Consider the following 18,970-nt stretch of genomic DNA (forward strand, 5'->3'; position numbering starts at 1 on the left):
TAAATTTGAGGAAATAAAAAAATGAAGGCAGGTTAAAAGTATTTTCATTCAAAAATGGTTGACACAATTCACCACCACTGGATCTACGTCGTAAGAAGTGCTTTAAAAAAGCCACGGAAGCAAAGGAGTAAAGAGCAGCTAGAAATCAAGACACGCACAAAGGAGCCGAGAGAGCAGGTGGGTGCATGTGAACTAATGTCAAGTACATCTGTGCTCCTGCTTAACTTACTCAAAGTACAGCTGACCGTTTAAAGCAAAAAGGACGATGTTATCGTGGACTTGACGGCATACATAGAAGTGAAACGTATGACAAGTTAGAAGGAAGCAACAGGAGAACAGAATAGAACTTTGTTGTCCAAAGTTGTTACGGCCCATAGCAACTTTTTTCCTTTTTTCCAGCGATGTCTTCTGAGACACCAATAATAAAATAGCAAAAAGAAACTACACCAAAATGAAAAAGCTTCTGCACGGGGAAGGACACAGTCAACAAAACTAAAAGACAACCTACAGAATGGGAGAAGATATGTGCCAATGACATAGCCAATAAAGGGTTCGTGATCCAAAATACATAAAGAATCTAATACGACTCAATACTCAAAACACAAAATTTCCAACTAAAAAATGGGCAGAAGACATGAACAGAGATTTCTCCAAACACAGAGATGACCAACAGACACACGAAAAGATGTTCAACATTCCTCATCATCAAGGAAATGCAAATCAAAACCACAATGAGGCAGCACCTCACACTCCTCAGAATGGCTAAAATCAAAAACAGAAGAAACAACCAGTGTTGGTGAGAATGTGGATAAAAAGGAACCCTCGTGCACTGTTGGTGGGAATGCAAGCTGGTGCAGCCACTGTGAACAGTACGGCGGCTCCTCAAAAAGTTAAAAATAAGGGCACCTGGGGGGCACAGTCAGTTAAGCGTCTGACTGTTGATACTGGCTCGGTCATGATCTCACGGTTCGTGCGACCGAGCCCCGTGTCAGGCTCCGCTCGGTCACCCTGGACTCACCTTTGAGGGGCCCTGGGAATGAACAACAGCCTCACCTTGCAGGAGAATGGTTAGCTTTCAAGGGTCCCTAACCAGACACCCACGCACAACACGTGAGTATCCCACCACCCACCAGCAGCAGGAGGGCTAACCCTAGACACAAGAGCTCCTATAAGGAACTGACAGTGGGATACGTCTCATGGGTGGGAAGGAAAGTCCTGTGGGAGCCATGCCCTTGCTAGGAGGGCCAAGCGTCAGGCAGGTCCGGGCTGGACACTCGGGAGTGATCTGCAGTCTAGAAGCTGGGTCCCCAAGTCCCCGCACGGCACCGGGTTTCTATCTGACCTTCCAGAAGGCCATGCAAGGCATGCATGCATGCATGTATGTGTGTGTGTATGTATGTATGTATGTATTTATTTATTTATTGTCTCTTTATTTTGCGAGAGAGCGAGTGCAAGTGGGGGAGGGGCAGAGAGAGAGGGAGAGAGAAAATCAAAAGCAGGCTCCGCAGTCTTCTTGGAGTCTGATGGGGGGCTTGAGCTCACAAACCTGAGCCACCCAGGTGCCCCCATGCAAGGCCTTTTTATAGCTGTGACATAGGGAAACTGAAGGACTTTGTAAAAATCTGCTTTTCACTCCTTTTCCTGATCCTATTCCTGCTAGGACCCGCATCCCCACTTTACACATGCCTTGTAGCACCAACAGTGTGTGTCCTCCTTATGAGGGACAAGAAATTAACATTTATCTCAAGTCTTCCAGCACAATAGACGACATCTAAGGAAGAACCAGGTGAGAATAACCAGACCACCAGGAACAGACGTGTGGACGCCAAGGCTCCCTGGCTCTGAGGAATAACTGATGAAGGGCAGCTGGGGGACCGAGGGGACCTACACAGCAGGCCCCAAGCAAGATGAGATTCTCTCCTTTCCTTTCCGGAGTCTCCCAGACACTCCGTACCTGCATTCTGTCTATACCTTCAGTACACTCTGCACTCACCTCCTGCTGGCTCACATTCAATTTCTATCCTGCAGAGGGCCGGGGACACTCGTGCCTGGTCCCGCAGGACCCCCTCTGGATCCTTGGACCTGACCTGCCTGCATCGGCTTTAGATTCATGAGCAGCAGGACACTCAGGGTCGGGGTGTGGTTTTTGCCCCCACTTGCCAATAAATCTCTACACCTGGGACAGAGTACAAACCAGATCAAAAGTCAGTCTGAGAGGGAGAGGGGTATGAACCTCAGCGTTCTTGGGGCTTTGTGGCCCCTTCCTGAGGCCTGGCTGCATCCTGGCCTTCAGATTCCACAAGACCCCCCATGTCCCTCGTGTCCCGCTGATGCCCTCTTGTGCTCACACAGCTGGAGCTGGTCTTTGTTCCCTGCAGACTAATTAGCCTGGCGTTCCTTCCTACACTGTGTAGACCAGAGCAGCCACAGCAAAGCCGCAGGGTGCGAGCAGGGGCTCCTTAGGTGTGGCAGGAGCACGATGGCTCGGGGTAAAGGTGGCTCTGTGGCCTTGGTTGCAGAGGACTGGTAAGCCTGTTAAGAAGGGTGGATTTTACACTCAGGGTAAGAAGAGGCAGGTTTGCTAAAGCAGAGGACAGACCAGATAGGGGAGGGTGGGGACGGTCTGTGACACACCATTCCATCGGTTGAACCAACAGAGCCAGGAGTGGATTCTACAAGGGAGAACGTGCGGAGGAAAGTTCCTAGTGGCCCCCCAACCTCTGGCCCAGATCCTAGGAGCAGGTGGTCCAAGGCCTCCCTGCACTCAGCCTCAGTGCCTTGTTCCCGGAGGTCTCCATCTCTGCATGAAGTCACATCCCGTCCACAGCGAATCTACTGCCCTACGAATTCCCGCCCAAGCCCCCACCCTAAAGCAGTTTGCCTCCTCCTCTGAAAACCAGGAATAGCGCTTCCCATTTCTCTAGGTGCCTCACGCGAGTCTCCCGCAATCAGGCAGGAAAAGCAAGCCCCTGCAGAGGGCTGGCCCGCGGCCGGGGAGCTCTGCCAACTTAGCATGGAAGCAGGAAGGGCGCGGGCCCGCGGGCGAACCGGGACAGCTTTCCCCCGAAAGGTTCCCAGCGCCGCCGAACCTGGGAACTAGGAGCTACAGCCCCTGGCTGAGCAAGCCCGGGTGCGGGCAGGGGCGCTTCAAGGGGAAGACCCCTCCCCAGGCCCCCCTCTCTGCGGTGTTGTTTCTTCAAATCGCACCCCCCCCCAAGAGGCTCCTATTGAAACAACCACCTGAAATCAAGTCTCTAATTTTCAGGAGTCTATTGACCATTTTCCTCTATTTTGACGTAACTCCAGACGTCGAAAGGGTTTCAAGAACAGCACACGGTCTCCGTATCGCCTCCAACCAGCTTTCCCAAATGTCAACATTGCACCCACTTGTGGGCCCGGTAGGCCTGGGGACAGCGCAGTCCCCACGGCTGGGCGGTAGGGGGTGGTCCAGCCAGTGTCCGCGGATGTGGGGCGGTGCCTTGGAGACCCCGCGACCCCAAGGCGACGGCTCCGCTTCGGCCCCCGGTCCATGCCCCGCCTCCGCCATGCCCCGCCCCCGCCTCGACCCACCCCCGTCTCAACGCCCCTCCCCACCGGCCCCCTCCGTCCCCGGCTCCTCGCGACCGCCTCGCAGCCGCGCCGCAGCGCCCCATCCCCCTCTGCCTGGCGCCCCCTGCCGGCCACCTCACCACCCGGTTCCCCGTCCCGCTCCCCTCGCGACACCTCCGCCCTCGACAGGCCCCAGCCCAGGCGCCCGGAACCCGCGAGGCAAGCCGGGAGGAGGACGCGGGCGGGAGCCGTCACCAGCGTGCGTCGCGCCCCTGACGCGTGCGTGCGTGCGCGTGCGTCGTTGGCTGGACTGCGTTTCCCAGGGGGCCGCGCGGCGCGCCCACTTCCGGCGGGAGGCACGGGACCCGGAAGCGGCCGCGGGGCGGCGAATCCCGCGGCGACAGGTCGGTCGGAGGGCGGCGGGAGCATGCAGGGCGGCCGGCGGCCCGCGGTGCGCTGTGCGTTCGTTCCCCCGCGGCGGTGGCGGCGGCGCGAGGCGGCTCTTGCGTGAGCGGCGGCGGCCGGAGTGGCCGGCGGCGCGCCGGGCGGGCGGCGGGGTCCGCGGCTGCGAGGCGGGCCGGGCCGGGGTGGGCGCCGCTCTCTGCCCGGGGGGCGGCGGCGCCATGTGGAGCGGTCGCAGCTCCTTCACCAGCCTGGTCGTGGGCGTGTTCGTGGTGTACGTGGTGCACACCTGCTGGGTCATGTACGGCATCGTCTACACCCGGCCGTGCGGCAGCGACGGCAACTGCATCCAGCCCTACCTGGCGCGGAGGCCTAAGCTGCAGGTGAGCAACGAGGAGGTGTGGCGGCGGGGACTACGTGGGGGCTGGGCTGGGGCCCCTTCTTACCGAGCCAGGTCCAGGACAGCCCCCCAGCCCCACTTGCTCCAGGTCTTGGTGCACGGTGGCTCCCAGAGGGCTCGGGGCGCTGCCCCCTTACCCCTCGACCCGCCTCTTGAAGGCGCCCGGGTCCCTGCCCTGTTCTGCTCAGCTGCACGCCTCAGTAGCTTGTTTGCAGTGGACACAGCAGATCTCTTCCTGGTGCGATGGGAGCTAAAGTGAAACCTTTTCCCATTTGGTAGCTGGTCAGATTGCCACCGCGGGTGTAGCAGTTGGATGCGTGTTTTCTGCCGAGGGGGGGTGTGGGGGGTCCTTGCAGAGCTAACTTTCTTGACGTTCCTTTCCAGCTCAGCGTGTACACCACCACGCGGTCCAACCTTGGTGCTGAAAACAACGTGGATCTGGTCTTGAACGTGGAAGACTTTGACGTGGAGTCGAAATTTGAAAGGTATGATTGGGGAGCAGCGCGTGCCAGTGATGGGGTAAGTGCTGGTAACGTTTAGGTTGTGGAAAAGGCAGCGTCATGTGTAAGGAAGTTAGCGTGGAGAAGCACTGTTCCCTTCTGTCTCGTGAGTGGGGCGGCTTTTAACTGCCCTCGTTTGTGATACGTAAACTAGCCAAGTTTTGCTCTACGTGAAAGTAGGAGGTGATGAGTTTGTCCCTTAAAAGGCAGCTTCCAGTGTCCGACGGTCCCAGGATGCACGGCAGCCATGGGCGTTTCCAGAGGAGGAGATGAGGTGGGGGTGACGTGGCTTCCCACAGCAGGCAGCTTGTCTCTCTCTTCCTGGCGAAAGTTGCCAGTTAGGTCAGCGTAGTGACGTAAATGCTCAGGTACGAAGAGGGAGCGTGGGAAGTTATACTTGCTGTGTCGTTCTAGTTTTAAGATTTCAAAAGCAGAAGTCGAAAAGCAATTTGCTTGTCCGGGGTCTCCTTTTTTCCTGTGTGTCGTCTGGGTGATTTCAGACAAAATAGCGGGAATGTGTAGTGCGTTGGCATGAGCGTCCTCTGGCCAGCCTGCCCCATTCGAGAGCTGCGGGAGGCGGTGCAGCAGACGGGGGAAGTAGGTGCGGTTGGGGTCAGCCACTGCCTGCCTGGCCACGTGAGCCCTGTGACCAAGGCGAGTTCCTGCCTTCCCTGAGCGCTGTGAAACGTAGGCAGGAAATGCTGCCCGTGGTTTTAGAAAACGGTCTGTGAGCATCTGCACTTTCAGGATTTCGGTAAAGTCTTTGCAGGTGGGTGCGTTTTCAGAACGTGCGAGCTAAAATTAGTTTGAAACGGCATGATTTATAGAGGTACTTGGGTAACCCGTGCTGTGTGCACATACGAGGCAGCTAACATGCACGTGGTTGTAAAACGGTCGTTTCTTTTCTTTCAGGACGGTTAACGTTTCCGTACCAAAGAAAACTAGAAATAATGGGACGTTGTATGCGTACATCTTCCTCCATCATGCCGGCATTCTGCCGTGGCACGATGGGAAGCAGGTGCACCTAGTGAGCCCTCTGACCACCTACATGGTTCCCAAACCAGAAGAGGTCAACCTGCTCACGGGTGAATCCACTACACAGGTGAGTGTGCCTGTTAGGTCACTGACCGCATGAGGCCTGCGCTCTCCCTGTGGAGTTCACACCCACAGGTTTCTGCACGTGCAGCTTACACCGGGAGCTGGGGTGACCATTGGGAAGGGAAGCAGTTTGATGTAGGGACAAGCACGTCTGTCTTTCAGCAGAATTGCTTCCTGTGACTCGCAGATAAATTTTCTGCCAAGTTAGTGACGTAGACTCTAAGTAATGCAATGACAGGTTACTTCTCAGGCCCCGGGCCCTCTCAGCCTCCAGGGAGTGTGTGTGCACCCCATCAAGGTGTGGGGGCCTCCCTTCTGCAAAGTCGGCCGCAGCCTTCGCTCACAACTGGGGGACTCACTACCCTGTGTGTAGGGCAGGATGGCACTTCGGTGTATCTTTTCAGTTGTCATTTGTGATTACGGGAGAGATACCCGTACTGCATACGTCCCATACTGCTGTGAAAAGCTGTGTATACGAGGGAACTAGAGTGGCTTGAGTGGTTATTGACGATACTGTGGGTAAAGCAGAGGAATTCTGTCTTTGGGTCTGTGTGGACTAGAAGGTGAGCTCGTTTACAGATGGGAAGTGTCTGTGAGGCTGCCCCATGCTGGGTCTCCTTGGAAGGACTCCCTCGGCTGCTTTTTCTTGGGGGGACTGTATGGCCCCGCCTCTCGGGGCCTTCCTAGGGAGTCAGTGAGGTGGTGGGTGAAGTGATCTCTGGAACATACAAATAAACGTTCGCGGTTAGTATTACTTAGAAAACCATTCTTAACGTAACTTACCGGAGCTGTATTCTATCTATTTAGGTGGGAGATATGCGCAATGGTCCTGCAGTGTGGAATTTGTCAGTTAGATCTGGGAGATTTTCCTGGCAGTCATAGCTTCTTTGCTGAATAGAGCTCTGTGTGCGACTGACGTCCAGCCCTGACCCTGTCTTTGCAGACGACGTGACGGACCGGGCCTAGGGCCAGTGTCCTCAGTCTCGCTGCCAGCTGCAGGGGCTGTGAGCTCCGATTGCCTGCCCCCTCCTGCAGGTGTCCTGGGACTGCCTCTTCTCATGGTCCCCGCTCAGGTTGGGGATCTAAATGACAACCCTCTGGCTCGTGTTAAGAGAAGGAAGTGAGGGGTGCCGCTCTGGGGGAGCCGGCGGTCATGCCTCCACCCAGCACTGGGCTTTCCCTGCTGAGCCACTCGTTTCCTTTAGCAGCAGATAGAGGCAGAGAAGAAGCCACCGAGTGCCCTGGACGAGCCTGTTTCTCACTGGAGACCAAGACTGACACTGAACGTGATGGTGGACGACTTTGTCTTTGACGGGGCCTCCCTGCCTGCCGACGTGCATCGGTACATGAAGATGTAAGTACCGCTGGGCCCACCGGGGAGGAGGGTGGCTCTTCGCGGCGCACGCCCCCGTGCCCAGCCTCGAGCTGGCGGTGCAGGCGTGGCCCCGGCGTGTGGGGTGTGGAGGACACCTGGGGGGTCGTGGCCCACCAGAATCCAGAAATGGGGGCCCGCAGTGCTGCCTCGAGCACCCCTGAACCTCTCGAGGTCTTGCTGATAGAGACTGCCACCAGGGCGTGAGACCGTGTCGTGCTGCACCCCCTGAGACTTTTGTCCCATCTGCGTACTGATTACCTCTGTTAGGACCCCGTGTTTTGTTTTAACTTGACTTGTTTACGTTAACTTAAAAACTAGTTTTTAGATCGTTACGTTTAGTCATTAGCATCACTGGTTAAACATAAGCGTTGAAATTGTGTGAATAATTTAGACCGCCTTGCATTTTGGGGGAGCCCACTGTTAAAGTAAGATCTGTTACCGATGTCACGCAGCACCTAAAAATGGTTGCGCTAAGACTCGTCTTCCTTCGCGTGTTAGTTGTAAACGTGCTGTCGTCGTGAGGGTTTTTTCTTTTTAACGCGTATATGTCACTTTTGAGTGTGCAGAAGAGTCACGCGATTAGAAACGTAAACAGTACAAAGGGTCACGGAAAGCCCCCCACTCCTGTTCTCTGGCCCCCGCCGCCTCCAAGGTACGGAAGGCAGGGGGGTTTTTATTTCCACTCTCCCTCTGCATCCCTGACCATCCCGCATCAGGGCACACGTGGGCCTGTCACTCTTTTGCGGCCTGGATGGTGTTCCGCTCTGTGGCCACTGGGGTTTCCCTCCCACGGCTGTGACTTCAAGGAAGAACAGCTGGTTAGAGCCCTCGGCTTCTGTGGGCAAGGTGTGTCCCGGGGCTGTGTGCCCAGAGACAACCGAGGACGTGGGCGGGATTTCTCCGCGCCGCGTCTCCAAGCCGCGTCGGATTCCTCTAATAGTGAAAGTGTTCACGGTGACTCTGGGAACTGCTTGATCCCCCAGGATCCAGCTCGGGAAGACCGTGCACTACCTCCCTATCCTGTTCATCGACCAGCTCAGCAATCGGGTGAAGGACCTCGTGGTAAGTGTGGCTACTCTGGGCTGCTGTCCTCCCACAGGAGCTTGCTGCGTCTTTCTGACTTGGCAGAGCTGTGCTCCGGGTCTGCCTCTGACTCCCTTCCTGAGCCCCTGTGCTCTCTGTGGTGGAAGGCTCTGGAACAGTTCTGTATTAAGTGCTCGGATGGCGAGTCTCAGAGCTCATTGGAGAACCGAGTGTCGCTCAAACAGTTCATGAAGGTTTTTCCACCAAGCCCTAGTTGTTTGGCTCAAAGGCACAGATGGGCTTAGAGGGGGTGCTGAGCAAACTGCTCCCTTTAGAGCTGGCCCCACACGGTGCCACCGCCTGTCTTGGAGCCTGCAGTTGTTCCCCCCGCCCCCCACCCTCGGGTGGCCCTGGGCAGGGCTGAGTGTGGGAGTGGAGGGGAGCTGGCGCCCTGCCCTGCAGGGTGGATTGGAGGGCCAGTGCAGGACGGCTGACTTCCGGGCAGTGACAACAGCAGTGACCATTGACACGGAGGGTCACCTACGGTGCCCCAGGCACCGTGCCGAGCACTTCACAAACGTCCCGGGATCTCGCCCCATGGGCTGTGGCACGAGCCGGACCGGTCGCCCTCCCCGTGACTCCTGGCCGCCATCCCAGTCTGTGGGCGTTTACCATGCGCTGGAGTCCGTGCTCCTTGCTCACAGACGAGACAGCCTGGGCACAGAGAGCTCGGGTCCCCGTGGGATGCACGGCAGTGAGTGGAAAAGGAGGCACCTGACCCGGGGCCCAGCCTCGCGGGCCCCCGCCCCAGCTCTGCCTCCCCTGCTGACCAAGGAGCTCAGAAATGACCGTCACACTGAATTGCTGTTCACTGAGGCCCCACGGGGTCCCTAACACGCGGGGTCCTGCGCTTCCTTTGGGGGTGCCACCTAGACCTACGGGGCTCGTCGGCCCCGGGCAGACCGTCATCCTCCCTCCTGCTGTGTGCAGACCTGGGGCCGGCCCGGTTCTGCCGAAGCGCGTGGTCAGCTTTCCGGGGGCCCGGGGCTGCCATGGTGCGGGCAGTGGTGTGGAGAGGCTGCTGGCTGGCTGGGCCGCTGGAGCTCCGAGGCTGCGTCTGCAGGGCGCCTGCGCTCTCCTCATCGTGTGGGTTTAGCGGCCTCGTGACATGGCACCGCTATTCAGACGTGGAAACAAGCTCACGGGCCGCCGGCGTTTCCTGTGGCGTCTTCGTGACACGAATGCTTTGTCTGGATCAGGGCTGCTTTCTGGAAGGAATGCCATCTTTGGGGAACAGCTAATCTGCTGGGGTTTAGACAGTGGCACCTGTGTGGGTGGGGTTGGCCCACGTCCGTCTGCCTGCCCTGGAGCCAGTGCGCCACTGTGGTGTGAGGGGGCCCGGTGCCTGGGCCTGGCGTCTGGTCAGTCCTGGTTGGGGGGGGGGGGGTCCCAGCGCCTGGGCCTGGAGTCTGGTCAGTCCTGCTGAGGGGGGGCCCTGGGCCTGGCATCTGGTCAGTCCTGGTGGGGGGCGGGGGGGCCAGCACCTGGGCCTGGCGTCTGGTCAGTCCTCGTGTGGGTGGCCTGTTGCCTGGGCCTGGCATCTGGTCAGTCCTGGTCCGCTCCTGTTGCTGGACTGGCCACGTCGGTGTTCACCCAGGAGGGTCTGCTGAGTGAGCTCCGGTGGGTGGGATCAGGTGGCACCATGTTCACACGATGGGGCGTGTGGTACCCGTGGACTCACCGGCCTCTGGAGGCGTGGAAGGCCGCTGCAGCCAGCGTGGGCCGCCAGACCCCACGACCACAGCCGCTCGTAGCTGCCCCTTGCCTCCGCACACACTCGGGTCAGGTGTCGCATCTTCCTGAGGCTTTCTGTTGTCCCCTGGGGGGGCAGGCCGACCCTCCACAAGTCAGTCTCTCCTGGAGCCTTTAGCCCACACACCAGGGCCCCGAGTGCCACCCGCCACGTTTCCCTTCCCTGCGGAGAGGTGTGGAGGCTCCGTGGGGCCCGTGCCCGGCTCGTCCGCAAGGGCAGGTTCCTGGTGCGTGCCGGTGCTGCTCGTGCCGAGGGGCCGGGGTACGGGGCCAAGCCGACACGGGGGTTCGAGAGATACGGGGTTCAGGTGGCAGGGGAGACGAGAGCACGTTGCTCAGAAGAGCTTTGAGCCCGGGATGAGGGTGAGTGGCGGGAGGTGGGGGCCACGCCTGCCCCCCACCCCCCGCCCCCTGGGACGTGGGACAGACGGTAGTCGAGCAGGCCCAGGGGTGCAGCGTCGGCCCGCAGTGCACGGAGCCGTGGTCGGCGGGGAGCCCACGCGTGGGGTGAGCCGTGGGGTGAGTGCCGGCAGCGGGCGGGGGCAGGCGGCGGACCTGGGAGGGGCGCGGCCTCGCTGCCCTGCCGTCCCCCCCTCCAGGTCATAAGCCGCTCCAGCACCGAGCTGCCCCTCACCGTGTCCTACGCCAAGATCTCGCTGGGGAGGCTGCGCTTCTGGATCCACATGCAGGACGCCGTGCACTCCCTGCAGCAGTTCGGTGAGGCCACGGGCCGACCTTTACTTCCGCGTCCGGGAAGCCGTGCTCAGGCTCCCGCCTCGGTGCCTCCTGCCGGTGTGCTCGGCCGCGGCTCCCGCCAGGGCGTCGGGTTTCCGCGCTCAGTGCCGAGAGCTGTCCTCGTCTGTGGCCGTGAGCGTGAGGCGCGTGTCCGGCGTTGGGCGTCGCTGACCTGGCTCTCGCCTCGCGCTGTTTCCTTTTCCGTCCAGGGTTTTCAGAGCGAGACGCCGATGAGGTGAAAGGCATTTTTGTCGACACCAACTTGTATTTCTTAGCTCTGACCTTCTTCGTCGCCGCGTTTCACGTGAGTGGGCACCGGGCCGGGGGTTTGCGTGGTGCGGCCTGGTGACCCGAGACTTTGTGGCCGCCACGCTGGGGGTCCCTCTCCCGGCTCAGGACGGGGTGTCTGCACCTGGGGCGCCGATCACCTTAAGGACTTGGGGTTTGTCTGCTGGCCCTGGAGGTCATTTTGAAAAGAAACCCAAACTCCACGAGATCAGTGAATGGCTTTGCAAAATAAGTATCTCATTGTGTAATTCTAGCACGGCGGTTTCGATGTTGAAAACCCAGCCTTTGCGTAGAATCCCTTTTTGAGCGTGGAGTCTTACAGCTGGTGGAGGAAAGCTGTCCCCCACGTGCTAGATCTGAGGTCAAGGTGGGCAGGCGTGGGCCCCCAGTGCCTGGAGACTGGCTGCCAGTCTGGCTAAACTTCCCAAAACCGTGCTGGGAAGTAGTGGTTTTGTTAAAGGAGCAGGGTGTGAGAATGAGCCCGTGTGCACGGCCTGGGCACCAGGTCAGAGCCGGCAGCACCCGGCGAGGGAGCCGGGACGTGTGGCCCACGACGGCGGTCGGATGCCCCGCGGTCCCGGCGTGCTGGGTGGGCACGAGGCCGTGGATTTCCGAGGTGTGGCGTGTGGCATCCACCTGGCTGTGACGTTGAGATCCGGGTCCCGCGCACACCTGTGCTCTCGCTCGGCGGAGACGAGCCTTCGGAGCGACGCGAGCTGGACATTGCCGTCCCCTTCTCTTTCCAGCTTCTGTTCGACTTCTTGGCATTTAAAAATGACATCAGTTTCTGGAAGAAGAAGAGGAGCATGATTGGAATGTCCACCAAAGCAGGTAGGTGCCCTCAAGTTTGGGCCATTCCCAGAGCGCCGTGTCCTGTTGATGGATACGGATCTCTAGGCTTCCCTTTGGAGCTTGGGGTCTGCGGTCGTCTCTGGTCCGTGCCAGTCAGGGAGCCGGCTCTCGCGCGGGCGGCGCCTGCGAGCCTGGCAGAGCCTGGCCTCTGCGAGCGCAGAGGGGCTGTCTGTGGCGTGTGAACCCGAGGCCACGCGCCAGGCCCCCCCAGCAGCGACACCAACGCGGGATCTTGGCCTCCATCTGTTTGGCTGCTAATCAAGCGTCTCAAGAGGCAGTTCTTTTCCTTCCACAGAAATGACGTGCCCAGGGGTGGTCCGGGCACCTGGGCTGGCCCCCGGTGTCAGCCGGGTCTCACATCCTCCTGTCCTCTGGTGTTCTTCGGGGGGCACAGGGCCCCTGCTGGGTCCTCCGGCCCTTCCTGGGGAGCAGCCATGAGCAGGGCTTGTGGGTCCCCGTCGGTGCACACGGGGCAGCCAGGTGTCCCCCTGGCAGGCACCCACGGGGGTTGGCCCCGCTGCTCCTGCCCCGCGAGAGGCCGTTAGGAAGGTGCATGTTATCGTTCAGTTGTAGCGTTTTGTAAAGTTCGGTCTTTATGGAGAAGGTATAGTTTTTAAAAGATGAGTTTCTCACGGAGTTGGGAGGGAAACAGGTAAGGGGAAGAGGTCAAGGAGGCGGGTTCTAATCCCCACCGGTGACCCCTCTGGTCAGCGTGCTCTCTGTGTGTTTGTGTACCTGCACACACGTTTCTGTAGCAAAGGGGACCTTGCGTTCCGTGCTGTGGCCTCCGTGGTCGCTGTAGAACATTTGCACGTCACATACACCTTGTCCGGTGCAGTGGATGGAGGGGGTGAAACCCTTGAAGCTTTGTGTACGCTGTGTGGTGGGGGGGTACGGGTAGGGGGGTGAGTGTGCACATAGGGGGGTGGGGGCGTGATGGGACCTGTCAGGTGGGGTGTGGACAGGGCACGGCCGGCCGCTCAGCGCAGCCCCCTTTCCTGCCCCCAGTGCTCTGGCGTGGATTCAGCACAGTGGTCATCTTCCTGTTCCTGCTGGACGAGCAGACGAGCCTGCTGGTGCTGGTCCCCGCAGGCATCGGGGCCGCCATCGAGGTGAGTCGTGTGGCTGTGCTTGGCCGCACCCGGTCCCGAACCACGGGAGAGACGTGGCCCTGCCGAAGGCAGGGAGGGGCATAGCAGCTGCCGCAGTTCCGGAACGCCAGAGCCCGGCTGCCGAGGGCCCTGTCGCTGGGGTTGGAGCTTCCGCCCATCACACCTGTCCACGCGACGTGTTTTACCACGTCAGGCAGGGAGCCACACGACTTGTGCCGCCCACCGCATGAGGCCCTGTGGGACGTGGTGCCCTGTGACAGCCCGGGCCGAGCTGGGCTCGGAGAGCGGTTCCGTGGGGCGGGTGGCTTTGGGCCAGGACACGGGGGGGGGAGCAGAGGGGGTGGCGGGCTGGGACGTTCTCTGGCCTCTGGGGCTGCCCTGTCCCGGGCCTCAGCCCCGGCCACAGTTCTCCGCCCTACCCGTGCGCCGTGGGCACCGGCACGTGTGGCCGTTGGGCCAGAGAACGCACTTGGTCTGCCCGTGACCCGTGCCGCGAGGACCCCCCCATAGCCACCCGTCACAGTGCGGAGACCCAGCTCACCGGGTTGTGGAGGCAGGTCCCCCAAAGACGGCAGGACTCAGGGCAGAGGCGAGGGGCCTTGCGGTGACCACCTGGGAGAAGGGGCCGGTGAATCGAGAGGCAGGCAGGATGGGCCGGGAAGGGGGCCCGGCCCAGAGGACGGCAGCCAGGCCGAGTGCCGGTTCCGTCGGTGCAGAGGGCGGCCGAGCTCGATGTTGGCGTGGAGCCCACGAGCACCAGTCAGGCTTGGTGGTGTGACCAGTCAAGGCTGGGGGCGCGAGCAGGCACACGCTGTGGTCCGTCACCTCCCGGGGGTGAGTTCTGGGGACTCCTGGGTCTCAGAGCCGTGAAAGCGTGTTTCTCGTTCTTTCTTTCAGCTGTGGAAGGTGAAAAAGGCCTTGAAGATGAGTGTTGTTTGGAGAGGCCTGAGACCGCAGTTCCAGGTGGGCATTTGTGCGGTAACAACTGTCCCCCCACCCCATCTGCCCCTGGACGCTCCGTGCCTCCCCCCGCCCCACTCCTCGTCTGCCCCTTGGATGGACTGTGCCTCCCCTTGCCCCCCCCTCCACCCTGTCTGCTCCCTGGACACTCTGTGCCTCCCCTGGCCCCCGTCTGCCCCCCTGGACTCTCTGTGCACCGCCCCCGCCCGCTCCCACCACCCCATCTGCCCTGGATGCTCTGTGCCTCCCCCCCCACCCTCACCAGCAGTCACCTTGTTCCCTTGTGTGCCGGTCGCCAGCCCATTCTCATGTCCCAGAGTGTCTGCCCTGTGGCTGCTAGCTGTGCCCCGATCGGACGCCACACTCGGGGGCTGGTGATCCTTGGGCCACCCGGCCAGCCTCCGGCTCCGAGCCCCCCCTCGGCAGACGTAGGTGGCATCGTGCGGTGGAGGCCGGTCCCCTGGCAGCCCTGAGGTCTCCTGGCGGGCCGGCGTGGGCAGCGGCTAGTGTGGGCCCCACGTGGGCATCCCCGTCAGGGACAGAGTGCTCCCCCTGCCCTGACGGGATGGGATGCGGGCGTGCTGGGCTCTGGGCGCTCCTCCCGTGCCCGCAGGCCAGCGTGGTGCTGCTCTGGGTTGGCCCTTGCCCCCGGTGACAAGATTTTGCTGCGCCTCCGGGCAGACGGGCTGGGCTGGGGTGCAGCGGCGTTTTGGGGTTTGTGGTCCTGAGCCTGACTGGGAAATTGGGGACCGGGACAGAGTTTGTCCTGTTGGGAACTGGCTCTGTGAGTCTGCCTGTCTGCCTTCACTGACCTGAGTGCAGTGCAGGGGTGTGGCCGTCACCGTGATTGCTGGGGCGGGGGGGGGGGGGGGGGGGGGGGGGCGTGGCCCAACAGGACACGCTGGCGGGCGTGCCTCTGCACGTGTCTGGGCCCCGGCTGACCCTGATTGCGGGGAGGTGGCTGCAGGGGGCCGCCTGGGCTGAGCCCCCTGCACACCGCACAGCTGGGCTGTGCACGCCTGCCAGTCCATGTGCAGCTGTCCCCGCCAGCGGCCTGGAACTAACGGGACCGTGTTGGGTTCTGTGACAGTTTGGCACTTACAGCGAGTCCGAGAGGAAGACAGAGGAGTACGACACTCAGGTGAGTGGCGGGGGTGGGAGGGGATGCCAATCAGCCTGGGCTCTCGGACTTGGGGGTAGGCTCCGGGGCGGCTCCACGTCCCGGCCTCGCAGGAAAGCCGGGCCCGGTCTTCGCGGGCGGTCGGGAGGCCTCCTCCTCTCCTGTAACGAGATTTATTTCTGGGGAGTTAGCGGTACGTGCTGTGATCTCCCGTGGTCACCGAGACCCCGGTGACCCTCATCATCCCCAACCCCCCTGTGCGGGTGTAGCTGCAGCTTTCGGGTTGCCCGGAGACGGCTCCCTTGGGGGGACGGTGTTACTTGCCGCTCGGACGGGCACGTGTTTGTGTGCCAGGGCCGAGGCAAAGCTCAGGGTCAGCATGGTGACGAGCCCCAGCCCCCGAGGGCACTCCATGCACACGGCTCTAGCCGGGCGTCTCCAGATCCATTTCCCATCGCTCCTGATCAGTGACCGGGTGTTCACAAGCCGGACGGATGCTGTGAACGTCCGTGCGGCATCAGGCCTAGCTTCTGGAGCCTCGTTCTGCAGGCGTCTGCCGTCCCAGCACCGTCCAGACTCGGTTCCCCAAGGCCGTTGGCCTGTGTGCCCTCCTTGCCGGTTCCCCTGTCCGGACTCAGGTCCCCAAGGTCGTGGCCCATGTGCCCTCCTTGCCGGTTTCCCCGCTGCGAGTTGGCTTGTCACAGAGGCTCCGTGTTCCCGGCAGGCCATGAGGTACCTCTCCTATCTTCTCTACCCCCTGTGCATCGGTGGCGCCGTCTACTCCCTGCTGAACGTCAAGTATAAGAGGTAGGACGAGCCAGCCTCTGTGCTGGCAGCCAGGGACGCCCCTTGGCCTCCGTGCTGGGCCTGCCCCTCCTCCCCCACCCACCCCGCCCGGGAGACACACGGCTTGCCCAGAGGACACAAGGCCGGCATGTGGTGTTCCCCAGGCCTGTTCCCCAGCAGCGGGCACAGAGGTGCAGGTGTCCGGGGCCCTGGTGTCAGGAACGAGGGCGGACGTGTCTGGCGAGGGGAGCCTAGGGCGGGTGGCCTGGCCACTGCGTTCGGGACACAGGAGCCCCGGAGGCGCGGCCCTGAGGGCTGGGGCTTCTGACGGAGGACACCGGCCAGTTCAGCCCTGCAGCTACCACCTCACACTTGCGCTCCGGGAAGAGGGCTGTCCCCGCGGGTCCCCCCACCAGCACTGCATTTTCCGGGGGGACGGGCGCCGCGGGACAGGGGCGGTGATCACGGTCTCTCTCTTGCAGCTGGTACTCTTGGCTGATCAATAGCTTCGTCAACGGTGAGTTGTGGGGATTCGGCTCTGCCAGTAGCGCCTGTGGCTGTTCCTTGTGGTTCCCGCACGTGGCCCGTGTGGTTCGAGGACGGGCAGGCAGGACCTCTGCCGCCGGCCACCCCTGCTCCCTTTGGCGGGGCCCCCCCGACACCTGGTTTGTCTGTGGCGGCCCCGCTCAGGCTGCCCGTGAAAGCGGTTTGGGGCGGGCGGGCAGTAACGCCGTCCGACGTGCAGTTTCCGAGGGCGGCTACGGGGCCCGTGAGCCCTGTGCGTGGGCTGGGTCCGCATCCTCGGAGGGCACAGACCCAGGACCTGACGGGCCTGGCTTCCTCGCGGGCACTCGCGGGCCCGAGCCGTCTGCGCGGAACACGGTGATAGGCAGCCGCGCTGGGTGGTGGGAGGGGCCGCTGGCAGAGAGCCGGTCTCTGGAGATGGACCCGGGGCCACCCCAGCCTGCCGTCCTTCTCCCCAGGGGTGTACGCCTTCGGCTTCCTCTTCATGCTGCCCCAGCTCTTTGTCAACTACAAGGTAAGACCACGCCCTCCCCGCGCTCGCCCGCGGCCTCCCTACGCCGGCCGCTGATCTGCCGCGTCTCGCCCCCCAGATGAAGTCGGTGGCGCACCTGCCCTGGAAGGCCTTCACCTACAAGGTCAGTGCCCCCCCGCCCCCCTGCAACTTCTCAGGGCCACCACACCCAGTGGAGGGGTTTTCTCAACCGTGGGCCCCCTGGTGGTGACTTAGGGACGCTGGTTCTCGAACTGTCACAGCAGCACGAGACGAAGCCACATTCCTTTTTGGGGACATGCGTGAGAACGCATACCCCCAGCCACCCCCAGAGGCCCACGTCCACACGCGGACGCAGATCCTGGGCTCGGGCACACCGGCCGGGCTGTGAAGTGCCATGACACGCTTGTCAGGGCAGGTGGAATTAAGGTGTGTTTTCCTGTTCGTTCTGTGAAGTAAGACGAGTGGCTCTGAGGAGGAAGAAGCCGGGGTTTTCAGGGCAGCCCTCGTGGGGGTGCAGTATGTGGAGAACAGGGGTGCGCGAGGGGGCGCCTCGGTGTCCAGGGTCCTTCCGCACTCACTCCTTTTCTCTTGTCTGTTGTCACCGGGACCCCGCTGAGCGGTGAGAGGGTGAATGGGCCCCGGCCGCTGGGTAGGCGTCCGGGGGACCCTGACGGCCGGTGTTCACACCTCCCCCATCCCACGTGGCAGGCCTTCAACACTTTCATCGACGACGTCTTTGCCTTCATCATCACCATGCCCACCTCCCACCGGCTGGCGTGTTTCCGGGACGACGTGGTGTTCCTCGTGTACCTGTACCAGCGATGGTGAGTGTGGCCGCCCCTCCCGGGTCTTCTGTGGGCACAGAGGCAGTTTGCAGGTGGCGTGTGTCACCTGCAAGGCCGAGTGAGAGACCACCCCACGGCCTAGTTGGGAAGGACAGGTCTCTGTCCGAGCGACTCGCTCAGTCCCTGCCGCTCACGTCCCCCCCCCCCAGCGTGGCGGCAGTCGCCACGAGCACTGTCTGGAGAGCGCGGAGGGGCCGCCAACCCCAGGGCCTGGGGACGGGCACGGAGCTCCGTCCTGACGGTGAACACACGACAGGCGGGCACGAGGGGACTCCAGACATCCCTCCTGCGGCAACTTGGGGTCTCGTGTCCTAACTGCTGGGACTCCAGCCCCTTCGCAGATGGCAGAGCCCGGGGGGCCTCTGTCCTTGCAGGCTGTACCCCGTGGATAAGAGCAGGGTGAACGAGTTTGGGGAGTCCTACGAGGAGAAGCCCCAGCGGAAGCCCCACGCACATTGAGTCCCCACCCGGCCGCGTGCGGTTAGCCCCTGTGCGGCAGGGCTGGGTTGTCGGCGGAGTATTTTCGGACGCTTCTGGCGGAATTTCCTGGACATTACACCGTGTGCATTGCCAAAACCTGAACGTTTCCCGTCGCCCCCCGAGTCCCTCTGCGTCGTGTTAGGGAGGGGCTCCAGCGGACAAACTTCTGGCCCCCGCATCAGGCTCTGACCATCGGAGGCTCGGCACGGAGGGCGGGAGCCCGGGCCAGGGGCCTCTCGAGGTGTCCGTGAGTGCTCCCCACACGCGCAGGTGGCTCTTTAAGTCCATTCCTTAGAGACTGGGATCAAACGGCTTTTTTCCTTTTTGTTTAAAATTTGACTATGTTAAAGCTTAATGTACGTATGTTTCTATTTTAAAATAAATTTCTTTGGCTGTGATGTTTTTCCTGGCCCGGTGGAGCGTGTCTCCTCTGGCTCACTTTTCCTGTTCTCAGAAACCCACGCACGACGTGGGCTCACGTGTGTGCTTGCCACAGCAGCGGAGGTAAAGACCGCCTCCCCAGCTCTCGAATCACAAACGTTCCTGAATCTCCGGTGTTGAACGTGTTTTGCACGGTCACCACCAGTCCCCCAGACGGTGTTTTTCAGAAGTGCT

The 18,970-nt window shown here is 61.4% G+C and overlaps 1 protein-coding gene across 3 annotated transcripts; it reads left to right on the forward strand.

Annotated features, from left to right (window-relative positions):
* The first annotated feature begins 4,133 nt into the window (after positions 1–4,133).
* On the forward strand, positions 4,134–18,753 carry CLPTM1L (CLPTM1 like). Of its 3 annotated transcripts, none has more exons than XM_047094384.1 (17): positions 4,134–4,334; positions 4,736–4,836; positions 5,764–5,953; positions 7,155–7,303; positions 8,308–8,386; positions 10,759–10,876; positions 11,104–11,198; positions 11,929–12,013; positions 13,043–13,146; positions 14,044–14,109; positions 15,197–15,247; positions 15,951–16,033; positions 16,495–16,529; positions 16,996–17,051; positions 17,128–17,172; positions 17,291–17,456; positions 17,739–17,829. In XM_047094384.1, the coding sequence occupies exons 1-16, from the start codon at positions 4,173–4,175 to the stop codon at positions 17,426–17,428; spliced, it is 1,557 nt and encodes a 518-aa protein (XP_046950340.1). In that variant the 5' UTR covers positions 4,134–4,172; the 3' UTR covers positions 17,429–17,456; positions 17,739–17,829. The 3 variants fall into 3 exon arrangements, with proteins under 3 accessions (XP_046950340.1, XP_046950322.1, XP_046950331.1); XM_047094366.1 differs by lacking the exon at positions 17,291–17,456 and adding an exon at positions 18,250–18,753 and having other exon boundaries at positions 4,138–4,334; positions 17,739–17,854; XM_047094375.1 differs by lacking the exon at positions 17,291–17,456 and adding an exon at positions 18,250–18,753 and having other exon boundaries at positions 4,140–4,334; positions 7,158–7,303; positions 17,739–17,854.
* The last annotated feature ends 217 nt before the right edge of the window (positions 18,754–18,970 follow it).

The sequence above is a fragment of the Lynx rufus genome, unplaced genomic scaffold (assembly GCF_022079265.1).
Source record: "Lynx rufus isolate CCGP_SWC_20201006 ecotype Redwood Valley unplaced genomic scaffold, mLynRuf1.p SCAF_1, whole genome shotgun sequence".
NCBI lineage: Eukaryota > Metazoa > Chordata > Mammalia > Carnivora > Felidae > Lynx > Lynx rufus.